This window comes from Ochlerotatus camptorhynchus, unplaced genomic scaffold, assembly GCF_037179485.1.
Source record: "Ochlerotatus camptorhynchus isolate MF236.1 unplaced genomic scaffold, CSIRO-AGI_Acam_v1.1 ptg000022l, whole genome shotgun sequence".
Taxonomy (NCBI): Eukaryota; Metazoa; Arthropoda; class Insecta; order Diptera; family Culicidae; genus Ochlerotatus; species Ochlerotatus camptorhynchus.
In genome coordinates, this window is record NW_027040514.1 from 3,611,117 (window position 1) to 3,635,332 (window position 24,216).

At 38.0% G+C, this 24,216-nt stretch overlaps 2 protein-coding genes across 2 annotated transcripts in view; both read right to left on the reverse strand.

Annotated features, from left to right (window-relative positions):
• The window catches only part of arr (low-density lipoprotein receptor-related protein 6), a 153,191-nt gene extending 144,220 nt beyond the window's left edge, over positions 1-8,971 (reverse strand). Inside the window, exon 1 of the mRNA XM_065226942.1 lies at positions 8,230-8,971. The gene's annotated coding sequence lies outside the window, so the exon portion shown is untranslated. The remainder of the gene's footprint in view (positions 1-8,229) is intronic.
• Positions 8,972-16,486: 7,515 nt separating this feature from the next.
• On the reverse strand, positions 16,487-23,305 carry LOC135704724 (uncharacterized). The gene is made up of 2 exons (XM_065226209.1): positions 23,291-23,305; positions 16,487-17,290 (listed from the first exon to the last, which is right to left on the reverse strand). The coding sequence occupies exons 1-2, from the start codon at positions 23,303-23,305 to the stop codon at positions 16,487-16,489; spliced, it is 819 nt and encodes a 272-aa protein (XP_065082281.1).
• Between the last annotated feature and the right edge of the window lie 911 nt (positions 23,306-24,216).

A 24,216-nucleotide genomic window follows, 5' to 3' on the forward strand; every position in this document is an offset into this window, starting at 1 on the left:
GTCCATCACCCTGCCGTAACCCCCTTCGAGATTCAAAGGGACTCGAGAGTGTCCCCGATACTCGAACAACGCACGTCACTCGATCCATCGTCGCCTTGACCAATCGCGTCAGTTTATCCGGAAATCCGTACTCGTGCATAATCTGCCATAGCTGATCTCGATCGATTGTGTCGTATGCGGATTTGAAATCGATGAACAAATGATGTGTGGGCACGTTGTATTCGCGGCATTTCTGCAGAACCTGCCGAATCGCGAAAATTTGGTCCGTGGTAGCGCGGGCACCCATGAATCCCGCCTGGTATTGCCCCACGAACTCTCTTGCATATGGTGACAGACGGCGGCATAGAATTTGGGAGAGTACCTTGTAGGCGGCGCTCAGCAGTGTGATCGCGGTAGTTGCAGCAATCCAACTTGTCGCCCTTTTTGTAGATTGGGCATACGACACCTTCCATCCACTCCTCCGGTAATATCTCCTCCTCCCAAATCTTGGCAATTACCCAGTGCAGCGCTCTAGCCAGTGCTTCACCACCGTATTTCAATAGCTCACTTGGTAGTTGATCTACACCAGTTGCTTTGTTGTTCTTCAGCCGACCGATCTCCTCCTCAACTTCTTGAAGATCAGGGGCCGGTAGCCTGTCGTCTTCTGCGCGTGCTCCAAGGTCTGTTGCCGTGCCACCTTCGTTTTCTGCTGCTTCACCGTTGAGGTGCTCGTCATAGTACTGCTTCCATCTCTCAATCACCTCACACTCGTTCGTGAGAAGGTTACCGTCCAAGTCCTTGCACATATCGGCTTGCGGCACGTAGCCTTTGCGCGAACTATTTAGCTTCTCGTAGAACTTCCGTGTGTCGTTTACGCGGTACAGATTTTCCATCGCCTCGCGATCTCGATCTTCCTGCTGACGCTTCTTCCTTCGGAAAACCGAGTTTTGTCTGTTTCGCGCTTGTCTGTATCGCTCCACATTCAATGTCGTGCGGTGTTGCAGCATTCTCGCCCGTGCTGCATTCTTCTCCTCTACTAACAGTTTGCATTCGCCGTCAAACCAGTCATTTCTTCGGTCCGGGATTGCAGTACCTAGTGCCGCTACAGCAGTACTACCTATGGCTGAACGGATGTCCCTCCAGCCATCTTCAAGAGAAGCTGCGCCAAGCTGCTCTTCCGTGGGTAGTGCAACTTCCAGCTGCTGCGCGTAGTCCTGGGCAACTCCGGTGTCCCGTAGTTGCTCAATGTTGGGTCGTGGCGTTCGACTTCGACGTGTGTTATGCACCGTCGAGAGTTTTGAGCGCATGCATACTGCAACTAGGTAGTGGTCCGAATCTATGTTCGCACTGCGGTACGTGCGGACGTTGATAATGTCGGAGAAGAATTTCCCGTCGATTAGAACGTGATCGATTTGGTTTTCTGTGTGTTGGTCAGGTGATCTCCAGGTGGCTTTGTGGATATCCTTGCGGGGAAAAAAGGTACTTCGAACTACCATACCCCGGGAGGCTGCAAAGTTCACGCATCGTTGGCCGTTGTCGTTCGATACGGCATGCAGGCTGTTTGGCCCGATTGCCGGTCTATACATTGCCTCCCGTCCTACCTGAGCGTTCATGTCGCCGATGACGATTTTGACGTCCCGTTGCGAACAGCCGTCGTACACCTGCTCCAGCTGCGCATAGAACGCTTCTTTCTCGTGAAGCGTTGTAGAATATGAAGAATACTTTGGGAGTGCTGTGGTGCTTATGGAATTTTAAGGAGAAGTCAAAGATAATTCTAAGCAAAACTCTCTTCCTAACTTCCATATGAGTTCTGAGGAGATCTCCATGAAAATTCTATAGAAATATTCTAAACGAAATTTAAAGATAACTATGGATACGGGGAAAAACCCTATCTACGAGATCATGCCCAAACTTTTCTGATCAGAAGTATGAGATCTGGTCCCAAAATCTCACTCAGAATGATTGATGTTAACTAAAAACCTCAGAGCAATTTTTAAAAGTTTTGGGATCTTCGAAAATTCACATTATTTGTTGGGCCTCATAGCAAATTCAGTAAAGGCACAGTATTACCACAGAGGTAACTCCAAAGGGCCACCCACATTAGATCCGTTTGCGTTGCGTTGACGTAAATTTGACAGTTAGACAATAGATTTAGCTGTCACTTTGCCGCAACGCGTCCGATCCGGATCTAATGTGCGTGGGCCTTAAGACTAGATGGTCCCGAAGAAACGTGCTCAACTTGTTGGCTCAGCTCTGATACTCTCTTCGGTCCCAAGCTAATCGATACACCCCTCGAAACATAGGAAAATCCCCGAGTCCCTCATTTTATCTGTCAAACTTTCATAGCAAATCAAAACAAACATAGTGTAGTACTAGAATTTCGACTAGAATGGGGTACGTTAATCGATTTTCTTGGGACCAATAGGCTAGTCAAGTAGTGAGCCATCATTTCATCGATTGGTATTACCAAGCCAAAGGCGGCGGTTTCTATTCCCGGTCCGGTCGAGGGAATCTTCCGCTTTGGAAATTTTCTCGACTTTCCTGGGCATGAGTAATTCATGGCATTGGAATTGGCATCGAAAGCTTTCAATTAATAACTGTCGAAATGCATTTAGAATAAGTTGAGAGTAAGCAATAAGCAAATATGCGATAAGCAATAAGCATGAAATGCGATGAAGAAAAAGCAGAAACATCTGAAACATGTCTCCAAATTCCATAATCTAAATTTGAATAACACTGATGACGTCTGCGCACTGTAGACTCGTAAAGATTAGCTCTGTGTACTCTTAAAATCTCGAAAATCCAAATTCATTAAATCTTCCGGGTAATCTGGATGGGTCGATTTTTTTCGCCTGGCGCATGAAATATTACGAAATTTCAGAATCTTTATATTTTTCCAAATCCTGGATTTTTTTATGTGTTCGACATCTTGATTTGGAAACAATTTTTCTAAGCCTAAATTGTCTTGAAAATATCGTGGAACTTCACAGGATTTGTTAAAAAAAATTCCACATAATTCCCAAAAAAATGCTCTAGGATTTCCTCACAGTTTTGTTCAGAATCTTTTTAGAATAATATGGAGATTCTCTCTAGTATCCCCTGCATAATACTCTAAGAATTCTCTTCTTGCAATTATTAAAACAAGAAAGGTTAGAATCAATCTCACAACAATTTGCATAAATTTATTAAATACGATCTTCAAAATACTCTTTCAAATCCCTAAGAATAGTTCCTCTGAAATTGTTTGGTATACATTTCAGGATTACCTTAGAATATCTTCTTCAAAATGGTGATCCGTATTGTTTTGGAATACTTCTGAAAACTCCGTTGGAATTTATGTTCAGCATTCCCTCGAAATGTTGGCAGGAACGTTCCTCAGAATTTCCATGAAGTCTCCTCAGAATTATCATGGAATATTTCTAAAAACTCCATTGGAATTTATGTTCAGAATTCCCTCAGAATACATCCAGAAATTCCTTGAAACTTTTCAAAAAATTAGGATTGATTTGCATTGGAATTCTCTGTAGAATATCCTTGAAACTAACCTAGGAATTACCTTGGAATACTTAAGAAAACTCCATGGGAATTAATGTTCAGCATTCCCTTCAAGTACTTGCAGAAATTCCTTCAAACTTTCCAAGAAACTTTTATAAGAGTTCGGTTTGATTTCCATTGGAACTCTCGTCAGAATTACCTTGGCATACTTCCAGGAATTCCTTTAAACTTTTCCACGGATTCGATTTGATTTACATTAGAACTCTCTTCAGAGTTTCCTTAAAAATCGCCTCAGAATTATCATGGAATACTTCTGAAAACTCCATTGGAATTTGTTTAGTATTTCCTCCGAATACTTCCACGAATTCTTTGAAGCTTTTCTAAGAATTCGGTTTAATTTCCATTGGAACTCTTCTCAGAATTCTCTTGCATTTCTTCTCAGAATTGTCTTGAAATACTACTGAAAATTCCATTGGAATTTGTTTTCAGTATTCCCTCGAAATACTTCCAGAAATTCATTTGATCTTTTCTAAAAAATCGGTTCGCTTTCCATTGGAACTCTCCTCAGAATTATCTTGGAATACTTCAAAAAACTCCATTGGAATATTTTCTAAGCAAACCCTTGGAATATTTCCAGAAATTCCTTGAAACTTTTCAAAAAATTCGATTGGATTTCCGTTGGAACTCTCCTCAGAATTTTCCTGAAACTTTCTTCAGAATTATCTTGGAATACTTCAGAAAATTCCATTGGAATTTGCTTTCAGTATTCCATCGAAATACTTCCAGAAATTCATTTAATCTTTTCTAAAAAATCGGTTCGCTTTCCATTGGAACTCTCCTCAGAATAATCTTGGAATACTTCAAAAAACTCCATTGGAATATATTCTAAGTAAACCCTTGGAATACTTCCAGAAATTCCTTGAAACTTTTCAAAAAATTCGATTTGATTTCCATTGGAACTCTCCTAAGAATTTTCCTGAAACTCTCTTCAGAATTATCTTGGAATACTTTCCAAAACTCCATTGGATTTTATGTTCAGCATTCTCTCCGAATACTTCCAGAAATTCATTGAAACTTCCCAAGAAATATTTCTCAAATAAGAAATGATTTCTATTGGAACTCTCCACAGAATAATCTTGGAATACTTCGGAAAACTCCATTGGAATTTATTCTAAACAGTCCCTTGGAATGCTTCCGGAAATTCCTTGAAACTTTTCTAAGAATTCGGTATGATTTTCATTGGAACTCTTCTCAGAATTTTCTTGAAACTCTCCTCAGAATTATCTACGAATTCTTCTGAAAACTCAATTGGAATAGATTTCCATTGGAACTCTCGTCAGAATTACCTTGGCATACTTCCAGGAATTCCTTGAAACTTGTCTAAGGCATCTCCTCAGAATTATCATCGAATACTTTTGAAAATTCAATTGAAATTTGTTTAGTATTACCTCAGAATACTTCCACGAATTCCTTGAAGCTTTTCTAAGAATTCGGTTTAACTTACATTGGAACTCTCATCAGAACTTTCCTGCATTTCTTCTCATAATTATCTTGGAATACTTCTGAAAATTCCATTGGAATTTGTTTTCAGGATTCCTTCGGAATACTTCCAGAAATTCATTTAATCTTTTCTTAAAAATCGGTTTGATTTCCATTGGAACTCTTCTCAGAATTATTTTGGAATACTTCTAAAAACTCGATGAGAATTAATGTTCAGCATTCCCTCGGAATACTTCCACAATTTCCTTAAAAGTTCCCAAGAATGTTTTTTTAAAAAATTCGGTTTGATTTCCATCCGAACTCTCCTCAGAATATCCCTGAAACTCTCCTCACAATAATCTTGGAATACTTCTGAAAACTCCATTGGAATATATTCTAAGCAGACCGTCGGAATACTTCCAGAAATTCCTTGAAACTTTTCTAAAAGTTCGGTTTGATTGCCATTGGAACTCTTCTCAGAATTTCCCTGAAACTTTCTTCAGAATTTTTTGGAATACCTCTGTAAACTCCATTGGATTTTATGTTCAGCATTCTTTCCGAATACCTCCAGAAATTCATTGAAACTTCCCAAGAAACTTTTCTCAAAATAAGAAATGATTTCCATTGGAACTCTTGACAGAATTATCTTGGAATACTTCTGAAAACTCCATTGGAACTTATATTCAGCATTCCCTCAGAATACTTCTAGAAATTCTTTGAAACTTCTCAAGTAATGTTTCTCAAAATAAGGAACGATTTCCATTGGAACTCTCGACAGAATAATCGCGCAATACTTCTGAAAACTCCATTGGAGTTTATTTTTAAAACAGACCTTCGGAATGCTTCCACAAATTCCTTGAAGCTTTTCTAAGAATTCGGTTTAATTTCCATTGGAACTCTCATCAGAATTTTCTTGCATTTCTTCTCAGAATTGTCTCCAAATGCTTCTGAAAATTCCATTGGAATTTGTTTTCAGTATTCTCTCGGAATACTTCCAGAAATTAATTAAATCTTTTCTAAAAAATCGGTTTGATTTCCATTGGAACTCTCCTCAGAATTGTCGTGGAATACTTCTGAAAACTTCATGAGAATTTATGTTCAGCATTCCCTCAGAATACTTTCAGAAATTCCTTGAAACTTCTCAAGAAATGTTTCTCAAAATAAGGAATGATTTCCATTGGAACTCTCGACAGAATAATCGTGCAATACTTCTGAAAACTCCATTGGAGTTTATTTTAAACAGACCCTCGGAATACTTCCAGAAATTACTTGAAACTTTTCTAAGAATTCGGTACGATTTCCATTGGAAATCTCCTCAGAATTTTCTTGAAACTATCCTCAGAATTATCTTGGAATACTTCTGAAAACTCAATTGGAATATATTTGCAGTATTCCCTCGGAATACTTCCAGAAATTCATTCAATCTTTTCTGAAAAATTGGTTTGATTTCTGGAGCACTCCTCAGAAATATCTTAAGAGTACTTCTGAAAACTCAATTGAAGTTTATGTATAGCATTCCCTCGAAATACTTCCAGAAATTTCTTAAAACTTCCCAAGAAACTTTCCTAAGAATTCGGTTTGATTTCCACCGGAACTCTCTTCAGAATTTCCTTGAAACTATCCTCAGAAATCATTTCTTTTGGGATTCTTTTCGGAATTTCTTAGCATCTATTTTCTGCATTCCCTTGGAATTTTCCTCAGTTAGATTTATCCTTTGAATTCCATTTGAATTCTCTTTAGAATTCTTTATGATACCTCATCAAAATTTGCTTGGAAAACACTTATACATTCACTTAAAATTGTCCTGACAAATTTATTAGAATTGTCCTTAGAACCACTTTCTAAGTACCCCAAAGTGCCATAGTTCTGCGCAGCGCCTAATTCCGCGCATTTCGCCAACATTAAGCAGTATATTACAATTTAATCTAAATTTTTACTTTCGTCATACACAAATGGTTAATACCTACCTTCATATGTACAATTAAATTCAAATTATATACAATTAATAATTATTTTAGAAATTTTCAAAACAGCGCGAAATAAGGCCTTAAGTGCGCAGAATTGTGGCACTTTACGGTACATACGTTTTACCGTCGATTTCCTGAAAATGGTTTCCAGAATCAACTTGGAATTCTCCTTAGAATTACCTTGAGTCACATCGAAATTTTCCCCTGAACTCCTTTGAAATCCTCTTCAGAATTGTATTGGATCAATCACTTTTAAATTCTCTTCAAAATTCCTTCAAAATACTCGAGTATTAGTACAAGACACTGAAGAAGTCTGCACATTGTAGACGAAATACGCGTATCTGTCAAGCATAAGCAAATAAGTTAATGAAATTGAATGGAAATTATTAATCCTTCTCTCTCCCTCTCTATGTTTATACTCATAACAATTATCTAGAAAACAACTAATTTTAAATTGCCAAGGCCAAGGTATGGGCTTGATTTTGCGTTTGCTCTCGTTTTAATACATATTCAGAATCTTCAAAATTTATCAAAATCCGACATCAGAGTATTTCACTTTAACTCTCAAACGTCAAAAACCTACCATATTTCAATACAAAATATGTTCATAATAAAAAGATTTTATCACAATCATTTGAAGCTCAATAAACAATCTAATAATACACAAATAAGTTTGCGTATTATTAGATGGATAGATACAAATCTGTTGAGAAATGACGGAGTTATGATAGCTCTAGCATTTTTCACTGCCAGACGTTAGGGGTTTGAGAGTTAATGTCTTCAAGTATATTTTTTAAGCTTTATTCAGGAGACGGGCCACGGGCTAGTTCATCTCCGTTGGCTTCAAGTATGACTATTTAAAGTCTCGGAATCTAAAAAAAAATCACACCCATCTTTAAGAAGAAATCGATATTTCGTGAAGTTTGAGAGATACAGTAAGGGTTCACAAATGTTATTAATTTGCAAGCATTCCGCAAATTGTATTAATTATGAACCTTAATATCTGAAGACGAACAAAGCTTCGCAATCATCAGTAACAAGCAAATTAAAGACAATGCAAACGTGTCGCCAAAATCAACTTGTTGATAAATACCAAGAATATATTTGACCTAATTGACCCAGCAGTGTGTTTTAAATTTCTGTTCTAGATATGAACACCATAATATTATTGTTAGAATCCAAATGCTCTGCAGCTCGTGACAAATTGGAATTAATCTTTTTGAAAGATTCAATACACTCAACCAGCTATATATACAAAATATACCACTGTGCACAGGGATTCCTTCAACGAAATGCAATTACTACATACCAATAAACGAACATAAATTCTTCGACAACAATCCTCGAACTGGACGCAAACTATTCACTCTTTCTAGTAGCAAATCAGCACTTTCTGTTTCACACAAACCTAAATTCCAGGTTTATATCACAACTCTTAGTCGAACTGAAATCTCTCAATAAATCTCGTAATCCGTCACTCGATTACATTACAGCTCGTATTTTCTGTTCCTTCTTCTGGCAGCTCACATATTAAATTCTTCCAACTACCTACTGCCCTGAACACAACATCAGCACCAGCCGAGGCACACATGTACGATTTCCATCATCATCATCATCATCATCGGGGGGCGTTGTTGTGCACGTATCGTAGCTACGTTGGTCCGAACCGGCGGGACTCTTCCTTCCATCCGTCCCGTCGACCGACGAGATTTCCTTGGACGGGCACTGGCACGTAGAAGAGTACGCGTTCCGTCACACACAAACACAGCCACACTCTGCTTCTACCAATTCTTCTCCAATCCAGCTCAAATGCGCACCGCAAGCTGCTTAATTCAATTAGCTACCATTCTCTTCCACAAAACGGCCGATAAATGCGATTGTTTTCCGATTATAACCCGTTAGAATTTTGATCAATCAAAGCAACAGTTACTATTGTTTTGTCCTCCTCGGAAATAATAGCAGCACAAAGAAGTCACTTAAAAATAGAATCACTACACACGCGGAGCAACCCGGAACATACGTGCGACTCGTAGCACGGCTCAAACACGACTTGAAACCTTCTGCTGCACACTAGCAGCAGCTCTAGCACCAATCCAATCCGGCGGCGGCTCTCACTCACTTGCTACTTTTTCTCTCCATTCATCATTCTCATTCATTCGTCCGCCTTCGAGTGTGTCCCACACCCACACCCCCAAACGAACCACTAACGGTTGCAGTAGTAGTAGTAGTGGTGCTTTTACGCGCGTTTTGTTTATCCTCTCGGGCTGTGTGTGGTGTTTGTTACGGGATTTTTTATTCCTTGTCCTTCACGACCGTCAGCCGTCAGCAGCAGTCAAAAGCGGAATGGTAGCAGTGTACGTGTCGTCATCGGTTCTGATTCGGATACACGCTATTTCTAAACAACCCAAATTTGAGTAGGATTTACTCATATCCGTCAAAAGTAAGGCTACCCAAAATTAAGTAAACAAAGTTGGAACTGACAAGATGTCGGTGCGTTGATGCATTGGGACGTAAATTTACTAACCCAAACGAAGTAGAATGGACAGCAGCCAAACGAGTGATCCGCTTCCTCAAGGGGACCAAGGATTGGAAGCTGAGACTTGGTGACGGAAAGTGTAAAGTTCTGGAAGCTTTCTTCGACGTTGATTGGGCCGGTGACCCAAGGAAACGGAAGTCGATGACCTGTATCAAGAACAAGCAGACGTCAAGATTGCGTAAGTCTATCGACAATGGAAGCCGAGTATGTGGTATATATATATTTTTAATATAATGTCGGCCTAAATGCCCCTAATTTTGGGCCTATGCATAAATTCAGCAATCAATTAAATTTTCAATAGCGACCAAAAATATCCATTAGTTAGTACCGTCCCAATGACGCGTTCATCTATATAAAATTTATAAACAGCAGATTTTTAGCGATGGGCCCAATCTTAGATCCATAGGCCAACATAAGAGCAATTTCCCCTACTAATAAAAAAACGAAAAAAATTGAATTGTGGAATTTTCCGTCATCCTCATCAGCATCCGTTGAGCCGTCCATGCAATCCACTCACCCTGCTTGAACCTTAAACTGTGGTGCTACTGTTTCAACCATATGGCTCAAAGTCCGGTGTGGCCCAATTCGGAACAATGATCTTATTTTTGACAGATGCTGAAATTTCGGAAAAGAAAAGCGATTCTGTTATCGTAAAAACTCTGTAGTCTGAACCAGAGACGATGTTTAATAAGAGACGCGCGAGGAAAGCGTGAGGAGTATTGAAATTGCGGATGAAATTTAATTTTTGAGATTAAAATGATTATAATTAAGTTTGCGTATGAAAAGTGCAATTGGATGCTCTTTGACTTTTGGAATACAAATAAAACACAAATAAAATCTTTGGAGATCATTTTTATATATTTACATCAATGTCACTGGATTCGTATGGCTGATAAATACAAAGTCAGAACTTTTTAAACCTATCTTCTAGTTTTATGTGAAAATCGTGACAGTCTTTAAAAACTACAATGGACAGCCCTATGGGGTTGTACGTAATGGTGACGTAGGACTACGTGGTCTTATATAATAAATGTTATTTGTTAACTGCAGCAGGAGCTTGTGTTTTGTGCAGGAATAGAAATTTGAGCGGGGTTATCTCTGTTTATACTCTTTAGTATGACTATGCCAGGGCAAGAACCTTTTGATATGAATTTTAGTTGGGACATATCCAGAATTTAACTCTTTTGGAAAATCTTGGAGGCCCTGAAAAGAGCCAATGGTAGTACAGGCTTAAAGCCTTTGGAAGATGATGATGACGTGTAGGCAGCTGGATCAGCAAATCGGATCGGACAATCCCATATTCTTCGGTTCAATGATTGGGCACTCGCAAGAGTCTCGGCCCGTCTGCTGGTGGACAGGGGTTGAACTGGTGTCTGCGACAGGTTGGAAAGCCGTAGCGAGGGAAATCTCACCCGTGCTACGATGAATGGGCACTCGGAAGAGTCTCGGCGCGGCTGCTGCTGGACATGGGTTAACCCGGTGGTTGGAAAGGCGCAGCGAAGGATACCTCTGGGCCCGGTTGCTTCAGGATTAGAAGCTTGGTTGCTACCGTTTTGCTTATTCCTTTTGCTGATCGTAGCGATGGTTCTACTTCCTCACAGGGGTAGTTGCTTTGTTGTCACATAGACTAGATGAGTGAAAATGAAAAATACATCAGAGATTTTCCAAAATGTCATTGAGGTTTAATGTTTACCTATGGTTACTTGATGTTTGTTGGTTGTGAAGGTGTTACGACAAATGGGCCCTTGGAAGAGTCTCAGCCCGGCTGCTACTGGACACGGGTGCTTCGTAGAGTACACTTGCTTCAAAGTTTGGTTACAAGATTACAGCATTTTGTGTGGTCGTTGGGGGCGTGTGGTTCGGAATATGGCGATGAGTGTGCAAAATTTTACGCCATTGCATCCTCCTTATTCACACACGCCCGAAGATCGGAGGCGAATGCCACTTCGACTTGTTTCATCCACTAACGATTCTCTGATGACTGTGTTGGGGAAGCAGCATTTGCATGTACGTAATTGGTGGATTTGTTAGTTATTTCGACACTTTTGGACAATGCTTGACATTTACAAGTTTTTCAATAGTTTCATGTTGAAAATCAACAATCAAAAGCATTGCTATCGTTGTTAAAAATATTTCTAATCAGTTGGTGATAAAATTATTGAAATTGGTCTAGGGGCAGCTGAGTTATTAACGTTCAAAATCTTTAATAATTTTGTTCATGTTCCATTTTTGGTTTTCACAAAGTGTACCCCAATATAGAAATCACAGACGTAGTCCTACGTCAAAATAGTGGTTTGCAATAGCATCATCATGGTAGCTAACCGGGCTGGAATATTATTGTTATTCACCAGCTGTATTCTCGTTACATTCTCACGAAATATGCACTTCAGTGTAACAAAAAACATATACACAGGTCCTGTAACGTTGATCAAGGCGTTTCCGGTGTAATCTGTCAAGATAGTGAATTTGGGGAAAAATGTCTAAAAATGGATTTCTTTTTTAAAGGAACGTATCTGCTTTTGTAAACATTGCATTTGATCGTCGATTTGGCGTAACTGGTAGCTCACCCACGGTGGTATAAGCGAGGGTATAAGCAACAATCAATACGAAACTAACGATTTTAAATTGGCTCACTACTTCACTAGCCTATTGGTCCCAAGCAAACGATTAACGTACCCTATTCTAGTCGAAATTCTAGTACTACGCAATGTTTGTTTTGATTCGCTATGAAAGTTTGACAGATAAAATGAGGGGTTATTGTTTTTTCCTATGTTTCGAGGGGTGAATCGATTAGCTTGGGACCGAAGAGAGAACCAGAGCTGAGAAAAAAAGTTGAGCACGTTATTTCGAGACCTTCTAGTCTTAGACTTACCTCTATGTTATAAGCATGCGTGGGTGAACTATCAGTTATGCCAAATCGACGAGTAAATGCATTGTTTTCAAAAGCAGATACGTCCATTCGAAAATGAAATCGAGATTTCATTCATACAGGGTAGGAAGCATGAATCGCAGATTTCATAATTTTGTGCAACGCTCTGTAAAATATCCCCTCCAATGTAGTATATTTGATTTCACTCAGTGTTGTCAAATAATGATTATTCAAATACTTCGTTGGAATACCGATACTACCGAAACGATTGAAAAGATATTCGCTCAAATTTAAAGTCACTCGAAGTTAACACAAAATTGCGGGTTGCCAAACCTTGCAAACAAAATAACTTTCTTGGCCGTGCAACCAGATTTACTTTTATTCTCTCCACGCGTCTCTTATAAAACATCGTCTCTGGTCTGAACAAGGCATTATTGTAGAAATACTTACCATATTCATCCTGTGGTATAGCCGTAGATTTCGTATTTATTTTCAGCCCGTCTAGCTTACGGATGATCCGGTGAATGCAGCAGAGATTTAATTTGAAAACTGGTCGAATAGAAATTAATATTCCAGCTTTACGCGTTTTTCTTTTTATTCACGCACGTTATTCAAAAACTAACCAGAAATGAGTAGAAACCTACCCCCGAAGAAGTAGTTCTGACAGTAAAACAATTTTTGATTTGAAAATTTGCATAAAATAATCTTGTTGTTTCAAATATTTTCATAGTTCAAGTAACGAATGCTTGTGTACTTTTGAATTGAAAGGTTAATATTTTTACTGATACAATTTTCGTTTTTTGTGTGTACCGTCGAGGAGGAGTGATAGAATAGAGCGACTGTCTTCTCTCACATTGGCAGCACAGGCGCGCCCCTCTAACGTGCAAGCATCTATTAGAGACAAACAGACTGTTTTCCCTTTTTCTGAACATTAATACACTTGTAACCGAGACGGCGTGCGTTTTTTATTGTTCTCCGGTAATCTTTTTGAATACCTAACGCATTTTTCCCCAACTTCATTAACCTGTCCCAAGAGCTCACAGAGTGCACCAGGCGAGTTCGAGAGGAAACGTCAACCAAACCGTTTGTTTGCATCAGAATAAGGATTTTTTACAACGCAATTTAAAGCATTTTTCGATGAACATCTTGCCAATTTCCAGCAGCAATTGTCTTATTTTACGATATTCTACAGATCTGAACTGATTTGCACCTAAACTATTCACACACAAGAAATTCGGAATATCAAAACCACTAAGGCACTATTATAATTTTCCATTTTTCTAAATAAAAATGTTCCTGAGCACCAGCAGGAACATTGCAAAAATGATTACGAATTTGGTTTTGGAGCATCTCAGATGAATCAATTTATCAGGAAAAGTAAAATAGTGTTCCGCATTCCTATGTCTCATCGAGTGTAAAAAATTCTGCTCACAACACTCTTTTTTGACGTTCTCCTATTCACCACCAGAGGTGGAATCGATCACTTAATTTCTATTAAAAAGGCGTATAGGCTGTTTCTATGCACCACCAATGTAGAGTGCGCTAAGCAATTATGAGAGGAAACGTCAACCAAACCGTTTGTTTACATCAAAATTACATTTTTTTACATTTCAAATAAACGCATATTGTTATGCGTATCTTGCATATTTCTATCGGTATCACTGCAAAAGCCGGATCACTGCAAAATCGATACAGGAAACAAAATATTCCATGCAGATGATGATTACAAACACCTGCGATGGATAAATTAATCAGAAATGGTAAAAACATTTTCGTCTTCGTATGCTTCACGGCGAAACTTTTAGCCCTCATCACTCTTTTGATGGTTCCCTTATTCACCACCAGAGGCTTAAACGATTCTATTCGCAAATCAAAGTTGGCACTCTTGGAGAATAGAAGAACTATGAAAGTGATTATGGTTTCAAAATTTTCCACGTGGAGGTATACGACTGCAATCTTAAAATGCTTTTATTTTTCAAATGTAGCATTTCATCAAATATATCATATTAACAATATGATCCATTCATGCCTTTTCCAAATGTTGCAATGGCGACCCGCAAAATATTGCTTCACGCACCATCTAGCGTTGAAAAAGATCAGCAACAATCATTCAATTACAATCGAGGGGTGCGAATATAGCACTTATTACAAAACTAAGAGTCAAATTATTTTCATTAATTACATTGTGTATATTACTTTAAAATTTGTCTGACATATCACAGTTGTCATCGAATAATATAAAATGCTGAAATACATTCATTAGAAATATTAAACAAATTTTCATTTGGTTTACCCCTCGTGACGATAAACAAATACATTGGTAGCCTTTTTGGCCACAGAGGTGCTTTCATCGCTAAAAATTCGGTTCGCCAGCTAAGCGAAAGAGTGGATCATATTGTTAATATAATATATTTGATTTTATTTAAATCTGGTTGCTGCTACAGTGGTAGAAAAGCTAAAATCTATGTATACACCTAAAAATCTGAAAAGAAATTATTTTTGCTGTATTATATGTCTATTGAGTAGTCCTTAAGTTTTCTACTACCGTAGCACTAACCAGATTCAAATAAAATGCTCCATTTTCAAAATAAAAGCATTTTAAGGTTGCACTCGTATACTTCTCCGTGGAAAATTTTGAAACCATCATCACTTTCATAGTTCTTCCATTCTCCACGAGTGCCAACTTTGATTTGCCAATCAGCAAATCAAAGTTGGCACTCGTGGAGAATAGATGAACTATGAGTGTGATGATGGTTTTCAAATTTTACATGGTGAGTGTAGAAACGTCTGGTTCGGTCCGAGGTACAACTGATAATGAATATTTATTCTCATGCTTTAAGGTTGTTACAAAACCAATGGTTGCTTAGATCCTACATTCCCTCCTTACGTTTAATATTTTAAAAATTTAATATATTCAAAGTTTGTAATCTGCTAAGTATTTAGGTACATGTTTCGAGCGCTTGCTGGTAGCTCGGCTAGTCTCAAAAGGGCGTTTTCGACCATCGCATCGTGAGACCATCTGAGGTTCCGTAGTAGTTTGGCTGGTAGAGGGTTGTTCCGTTGGATTCGTGGTACGTTCAGCAGCAGTTGGAATGGCTGGTCCCATGTCATCTTCTTCTTGTGTGCCCTCAGAGGTTTTATGATTATCTGCGTCATTCTTCTGTTTCATCATGGGATTCGCATTTAGGATTCGTTTGGTGTGGTTCACGTGTCGATTGGAGATCACACTGCTTTTAATGTTCTTCAAGTGGAGCCGTGATCTGTCGCGTTGTATCACAAGATGAGGTTCGGGGTTGAAAGTGGTTGTTAGCTTATTTTTCTTGACAAAATTTTTCACAATCACATAATCTCCAACAATGATATTGCATTGCTTAGCTCTCCTTTTTGAATCCGCATACATTCTTCCTTTTTCTTTCGCCTTCCTATCGTTTTCTCTTGCTTCAGTTTCATTGACTGGTCTTGAGTTTCCTGGTATTTTATCCCGAATGTTCCACCCAAACATCAATTCCGACGGTGAAAACTTTGTTATGCTGTGAGGTGTTGCTCGGTAAGAGTGAAGAAAATCTTGTAGATCATACCGCCAATTACGTCCCATAGTACAGCTTATTTTCAAGGTCTTCAATAAAGTTCTGTTTTGCCTCTCGACCAATCCATTTTGAAAACCTGCATAAGGAACTGTATGCTTGATTGAGATTGCATTTGTCTGACAAAAATTCAAGAATTCTGCTGAAGAAAATGGCTGACCATTATCGCAAACAACTTCAATAGGATAGCCGAACCTTGCAAAAATTTCCCTCATTTTAGTGACTGTTACTTTTGCTGTCATTGAAGTAAGTATAGCAACTTCAACGTACCGGGAGTAGTAGTCTGTCGCTACAAGCAAATGGTAACCGCCAGGAATTTCCATGAAATCCACCGCTATTTTCTTCCACGGTCCGTTAGGCATCTCGGTTCTTGTTATAGGAAGTGTATCAGGTTCTGATACAAGCGTACATCCTGTGCAAGATTGGACGAATTTCTCTACCATAGAGTCCATCCTAGTCCATCATACTTTAGATCGTAGTCGACGTTTCATTGCTGCAATTCCAAGGTGAGGTTCGTGTGCAAGCTTCAAAATTTGGGTTTGTAGGATTCGAGGAATTACAATTATTTGATCTTTCATCAATAAATGTCCATCACTGGTGAAGCATCCCGACATCTTTGTTGTCCGTTGGTCTTCTTCGTTTTTAGAAAACAGCAGCGGGAAAAGTGTCCCACTTGACCACAACTTCTGCATTCGAGTGATTTGGCTAGACACGATGGATCTTTCGAATCATGTCTGCCATTGCATCGGAAACATCTGAACCGCCTTGGTCCTCCGAGTTTGGAGCGTACCTTCAAAATTGACTCTTCATTGGCCTCCGTTTCGACAGCGCTGACTTTTTGTAAGTTTCCGTTCCGATTGTCCAAATCGCTCATCTGTATTTGAACAGACTCGTGGGTACGACCGATCGTTACGATCTCCTTGAAGTTAAAGTCTTTTTCCAGGCACTTCCTCTTCAGACTCACATCCGTTGTAGTTGTAATAATTTGGTCAGCTACCATGCTTTCCAGCTGATCTCCAAAATCACAGTAGGCTGCCTGCTTTCTCAGTCTGATGACAAAAGTGTCAAACTTTTCACCTACAGCTGGTTTCATCTCGCGGAACTTCTGACGTTCGAACGTTTTCGAGAGTCTCGGTACAAAGTAATCGTCCAACATTGACATGGCAATGTGGTACCGGTTCTCCATAGCGTGTGATTCGTCAACATGAACTTGCTTGACCACTTTCCGGATGTCTGGTCCACCGAACATCATCAGGGATTTGAATTTTTCCTCCTGATTGTCAACGTCCTTCCATGCTAGGTATGCTTCAAAATGTTCACGCCATTTCTCCCAGCGGGCAGACACTGGTCCGTCGGCATCTTCGGCAAACGGAGGGATCAACTGGTTTACCTAGAAAACACGCATTTTAAGGTACTTTACGAGCTACACTACGTCTGTGACGTATTTTTATCAAAATTCATGTGATCTGCGTACTACACAAAACTCAGGTTCCGCACTGAAATACATATACACAGTATCACTCTGCGTACTCCATCCCAAATGTTGGGTTCCGCATTTAACATTCTCTAAGTTCAGATTTACCAACAATCAATACGAAACTAACGATTTTAAATTGGCTCACAACTTTAGTAGCCTATTGGTCCCAAGCAAACGATTAACGTACCCTATTCTAGTTGAAATTCTATTACCCCAAGTAACAATTTCCAGTTGAAGAAACGCTTTCGTTTTGATTTTGTTCAGCTGCATGTTGAATAATAATTGCACAATGTGTTCACCACAACTTTTATAAAACCCTTGTTTACACTCGTTTGGAGAACCTATACAACTGCAACACAAAGGTGTTGTCTAACGTATTCAGTAAAACGTTTGCCCAAAATCAATTTCTTATTGAAGAAACGCTTCCATTGTGATTTTATTCAACTGCATGCTGAATAATAACTGTACAATTTGTTTATTACAACTGCTGTAAAACTCTTGTTTACACTGGTTTGGAGAACCTGTTCAACTACAGCATTATATGTATACGCGGTATAGGAGTAGAAGCAACTTTTATACAACGTTTATAGATACATATTTAAACTCAAGCTTTATTATTTTGGTGAAAGCTCTTATACAACGTTTGTAGACACTTCTTGACAGCTGCTTTGAAATTTAGTAGAGAGTGAACCTGAGAGGCGTTTGTTGCACTCTTTTATGACTCCTAAATAATCATTGTACAGCAAGCGGTGAAAAGCGTTTATAGCACTTTTTAATGACTCCTTAATAACCGTTGTGTAAGTACTCACAATATTCACAGATTAAAATTAATTTAACAATTGTCGTGGTACGCCAAAATAATTGCTTGTACAGTTTTTATTAATTTAATTTATTTGAGCACATTGAAAAAATATGTAATTATGCCATAATTCACATTCTGTGATCATGGAGGAAGTAGTAACTAGCATCGGTTTAATCTTTGATTGATATTCTTTCAATTAATCTCTCTAATAATTAGTTGAGATAATTTATCTAGAAATGTTATCGTTGATTACACTAGTTTACAGCATTTTTGAACTCGGTAAGGTGATGATCATTTCCAATGCAAAATCCTACGCTGAATTCAATGCCGTGGTCAGAAAAAATTAAAGTAGAGCCATTTTTGAGATATACAAAAATTTTGAATTTTTGAATTTTGGACAAAAGTACGATTACTAAAATGTCAATATCTTTGGAACTAGTGCACCAATTTTAAATCTTTTTTTATGAAAATGAAGCTAAATAAATTTGCTATCGTTCACTAGAATATCATGTCTTAATTAAAAATTTAATTTTGAAGTCATTTAAAAATTTACACCATTTTTTTAAATTTTTCCTGTGAATTTTCCATAAAATTCTTGTTTTAATCAACATTTTTAATGGGATAAAAAGATTCAAAAAATCATTCCATAATTTGTTCTTAAAGTCCATTCAAAACCGGAGAAAATGAGCCTTTAATGGATGAAATCGGTTGGAAATTGTCGAAGTTATGAGCATTTTTGTAAAACACTTAAAAATGTTGCTGAAATACAACAGCTTTAGAGTTCCTTTTCTATGATAGGTTTTGTCATAGAAGCCACTTGTGGATACTCAACTGTTTTGTGACGTCCTTGTTGCTTAACTTTTGTCAAGCAGAAATAACAATCCGTTGCATGACAAAACGGTCGACGCCATATGGTGGGCATGTCAAAGGACAAATAGTGACTGACAGATAACAAATAAGTGAGTTAGTAAGTAAGACATTAACACTTATCAAAAATAGATGAAGTAAGATAATGTCGATCAGGAAAGAATAAAGCACTACCATGCTGTACATAAATTGTTTATATGAAAGTTATTCAAAAAATCAATTTACCTTGCGCCTGATATCCACCTAGCCAAGCACGTTTTGCACGAACTACATAATACTTTTGGAATCCACGGTTCGTCAAAGTCTCCAGGATCAATTTTAAAATAAAGCCTGTATGCAGTTTGCAACGAAGCAGTGAAATTGATTTCACCAATACAACGTTGCTAGTGTAGCCGTGTAAAATCGATTTGTTTATTATTTTCAACCACGAAATCAGCTGTCAAAGTGTTCGACTTGACAGCGGTTTGTTTTTTATTTTCAACCAGTAAAATTCTTGTATTAGTGAAACTGCTCACTAATACTAAAGGTGGTAGAGAACTCTATTGACCGATTTTGTAAATATATAGTTGCCACACGCGTAACAAAACTTTTGAGGATCATTTTTACACTTGAATTCACGTTTTGTCGTATACATCGTTAAGCAATGTTAAAGAAAGAAAGCTGTCAAATTGAGTTGGTTGCGTTAGGTTCTCGCCGAGCGGTCTCACAAACACTAGCGTAAATTATATTGTTGAAAATATCCCATTTAATTTTGCGTGACAGCTGGTAGTGTAAGTGAAATGCACCGTATGCGTACACGTCCGCAGAAAGGCTTACTGGAAGTGGTGCATGAACCTAGGAGCGGGACAACGGCCAATCTTGGAACATTCAATTTCCATGATTTTACAAAAAATTTCATAACTTCGACAATTTCCAACCGATTTCTTCCATTAAAGGCTCATTTTCTCCAGATTTTAATGGACTTTAAGAATAAATTATGGAATGATTTTTTGAATCTTTTTATCCTATTAAAAATGTTGATTAAAACAAGATTTTTATGGAAAATTCGCAGGAAAAATAAAAAAAATGCTGTAAATTTTTAAATGACTTCAAAATTAAATTTTTAATCAAGACATAATATTGTAGTGAACGATAGCAAATTTATTTAGCTTCATTTTCATAAAAAAAGATTTAAAATTGGTGCACTAGTTCCAAAGATATTGACATTTTAGTAATCGTACTTTTGTCCAAAATTCAAAAAATCAAAATTTTTGTATATCTCAAAAATGGCTCTACTTTAATTTTTTCTGACCACGGCATTGAATTCAGCGTAGGATTTTGCATTAGAAACGTTGGTCAACCTCTAAAGTTCACACTTTTTATGTTGTTTTGTAAACTAGTGTTATATGATATATGTCTTAAATTAATGTTTGCATTTATTAATAAACACCTATATATATAATTTACCTCTACTCCACCGAGGGTTTCTCGAAGCAAGATTCGAACTCATGATCCCGGATTGCCAGCCGCTTCTGTTTCCATCTGCTCTATTCTTGAATACATATTTTGATCATATGAGAGAAGTATATGAAGCTCATCTTGAGTAGCTTCTCTTGCAGTCGAATAATCATTGCCTTATGGTCATATAAACGTGCCTATCACTTGTGCTATTTTTAGCAACAAAATTGTGGTTGGTGGTTGGTCGAACGTAAACAATCATTTAAGAGTGCTCCAAGCAGCTTTTGAAGCTTTTAACCAAATGGCAATACAACTACATTCTTGTTCAACTCTGGAAGCTATTATTCAACGTTTGATCAACTCAGGTGTTTTATAAGAGCTCCCAATGGTTTGTTTTGATGCGTTTATTCCACATCCTATATGGCTCCTGTCAAACAGTTTAACCGTATGTAAACAATCATTTAAGAGTGCTCCAAGCAGTTTTTGAAGCTTTTAACCAAATGGCAATACAACTACATTCTTGTTCAACTCTGGAAGCTATTATTCAACCATCCTGTATGGCACCTGTCAAACAGTTTAACCGAACGTAAACAATCATTTAAGAGTGCTCCAAGCAGCTTTTGAAGCTTCTAACCAAAAAGGCAATACAACTACATTCTTGTTCAACTCTGGAAGCTATTATTCAACCATCCTGTATGGCTCCTGTCAAACAGTTTAACCGAACGTAAACAATCACTTAAGAGTGCTCCAAGCAGCTTTTGAAGCTTCTAACCAAAAAGACAATACAACTACATTCTTGTTCAACTCTGGAAGCTATTATTCAACGTTTGATCAACTCAGGTTTTTTATAAGAGCTCCCAATGGTTTGTTTTGATGCGTTTATTCCACATCCTGTATGGCTCCTGTCAAACAGTTTAACCGAACGTAAACAATCATTTAAGAGTGCTCCAAGCAGCTTTTGAAGCGTTTAACCAAAAAGGCAATACAACTACATTCTTGTACAACTCTGGAAGCTATTATTCAACGTTTGATCAACTCAGGTGTTTTATAAGAGCTCCCAATGGTTTGTTTTGATGCGTTTATTCCACGTTCTATATGGCTCCTGTCAAACAGTTTAACCGAACGTAAACAATCATTTAAGAGTGCTCCAAGCAGCTTTTGAAGCTTCTAACCAAAAAGGCAATACAACCATCCGGTGGAAACTAACGATTTTAAATTGGCTCACTACTTGACTAGCCTATTGGTCCTAAGCAAACGGTTAACGTACCCCATTCTAGTCAAAATTCTATTACTACGCAATGTTTGTTTTGATTCGCTATGAAAGTTTGACAGATAAAATGAGGGGTTATTGGATTTTCCTATGTTTCGAGGGGTGAATCGACTAGCTTGGGACCGAAGATAGTACCAGAGTTGAGCCAAAAAGTTGAGCACGTTTCTTCGGGACCTACTAGTCTTAAAGTTACCTCTATGATACAACTACATTCTTGTTCAACTCTGGAAGCTATTATTCAACGTTTGATCAACTCAGGTGTTTTATAAGAGCTCCCAATGGTTTGTTTTGATGCGTTTATTCCACGTTCTGTAAAGCTCTTGTGAATCAGTTTAACTAAGGTGCTATAAAAGTTATCGTAGGTCTTATAAAGCATATAGTTAAACCGAACGTAAACAATCATTTAAGAGTGCTCCAACAGCTTTTAAAACTTTTAATCAAATGGCAATACAACTACATTCTTGTTCAACTCTGGAAGCTATTATTCAACGTTTGATCAACTCAGGTGTTTTATAAGAGCTCTCAATTGTTTGTTGGGACTACACTATGTTTGTTTTGATTCGCTATGAAAGTTTGACAGATAACATCAGGGGTGTGTGGATTCATGCAGAACATGCAGGGGTGAGTGAAATAGCTTGGGACTGCTTGGGACCGTTGTTCTGGTACTGAGTGAGCCAAAAATAATAATGATTTTCTTCGGGACCCAGTGGTCTTAGAGTTACCTCTATGGATTTACCAACAATCAATACGAAACTAACGATTTTAAATTGGCTCACCACTTTAGTAGCCTATTGGTCCCAAGCAAACGATTAACGTACCCTATTCTAGTTGAAATTCTATTACTACACTATGTTTGTTTTGATTCGCTATGAAAGTTTGACAGATAACATCAGGGGTGTGTGGATTCATGCAGAACATGCAGGGGTGAGTTAAATAGCTTGGGACTGCTTGGGACCGTTGTTCTGGTACTGAGTGAGCCAAAAATAATAATGATTTTCTTCGGGACCCAGTGGTCTTAGAGTTACCTCTATGGATTTACTGCGTACTACATCCTTAAACGTCGGATTCCGCTTAAAATATCTCATATTTTCCTGGGTACTTCATTCCAAACGAAAGGTTCCGCTTTCTTTCACATTAGGAATTTCTGCGTACTGCATCCCATGAAACATTGGGTTCCACATAATTATACTTTTTACATATTTCACTGCGTACTTCATCCCGTTGCTATGGGTTCCGCGTATTTTGTTTAGAATTTTCCAGAATCACCGGGTCTCACGTCATCAACAAAATTGTTTTAGTGAGAATCATCCCTAAGCGATTAGCATTTTCATTCCGAAAAAAAATACCCTGAACTGCCTCTATTTCTTAGGATGTTAAATTCCGGATTTACGGGAGAAATTGAAATTCAATTTTCTCAGGTAAAATCATCCCTAAGAATTTTCTATCCACGGAAATGATTTCAGGTTTGGTACATTAGAATTTTCCACTGCAAACTCTCTCGAAAATCTGCTTTATCACAAGTACTCACCATAGGCCAAGCCATCTCACGGGGGTCCGAGTAAAATTTTCTGGGGTGGAGTGTCCAAATCCGTGGGTAACTTTTATCGCTCGTCGCCAAAATGTAGAAACGTCTGGTTCGGTCCGAGGTACAACTGATAATGAATATTTATTCTCATGCTTTAAAGTTGTTACAAAACCAATGGTTGCTTAGATCCTACAGTGAGCTATACGAGTGCAATCTCAAAATGCTTTTATTTTGAATATGAAGCATTTTATTTTAATCTGGTTAGTGCTACGGTAATAGAAAACTTAAGGACTACTCAATAGACATATAATACAGCAAAAATAATTTCTTTTCAGATTTTTAGGTGTATACATAGATTTCAGCTTTTCTACCACTGTAGCAACAACCAGAATTAAATAAAATGCTTCATTTGCAAAATAAAAGCATTTTAAGATTGAATTCGTATACCTCGCCGTGGAAATTTTTTAAACAATCATCACTTTCATAGTTCTTCTATTCTCCACGAGTGCCAACTTTGATTTGCCAATTAGATTCACCCATTAAGTTATAGTTTGTTCTTCTATTCTCCACTGGGGCCAAGATGGGAAATGACAGGTGGGCAGGAACTCACGGTCTCCCAGTGTTGGTGAGTTCTGTGCCGTTAATGTTCACGAAAAGTTCACTATTTTGCCATACAGAAATTCAAAACAAAATTTTTTATCTGCGGATTTGGACTGTTTTTGACCTGTTTCGTACGACCTGAAGGTGTATGCTGGTCACAAATGCCGTGCCAAACTGATTTCCTACTCAATTAATCAATCTTTGATGTGAATTTCGCTAATAAACACGAGGAGCATTTCTTATAGCAAACTTGCCATAGCAAAATGGGCATGGTTCATTTAAGTAAACAAACTAACACTTTTTCCGACTGTGGCACCTCTCTTACTCGG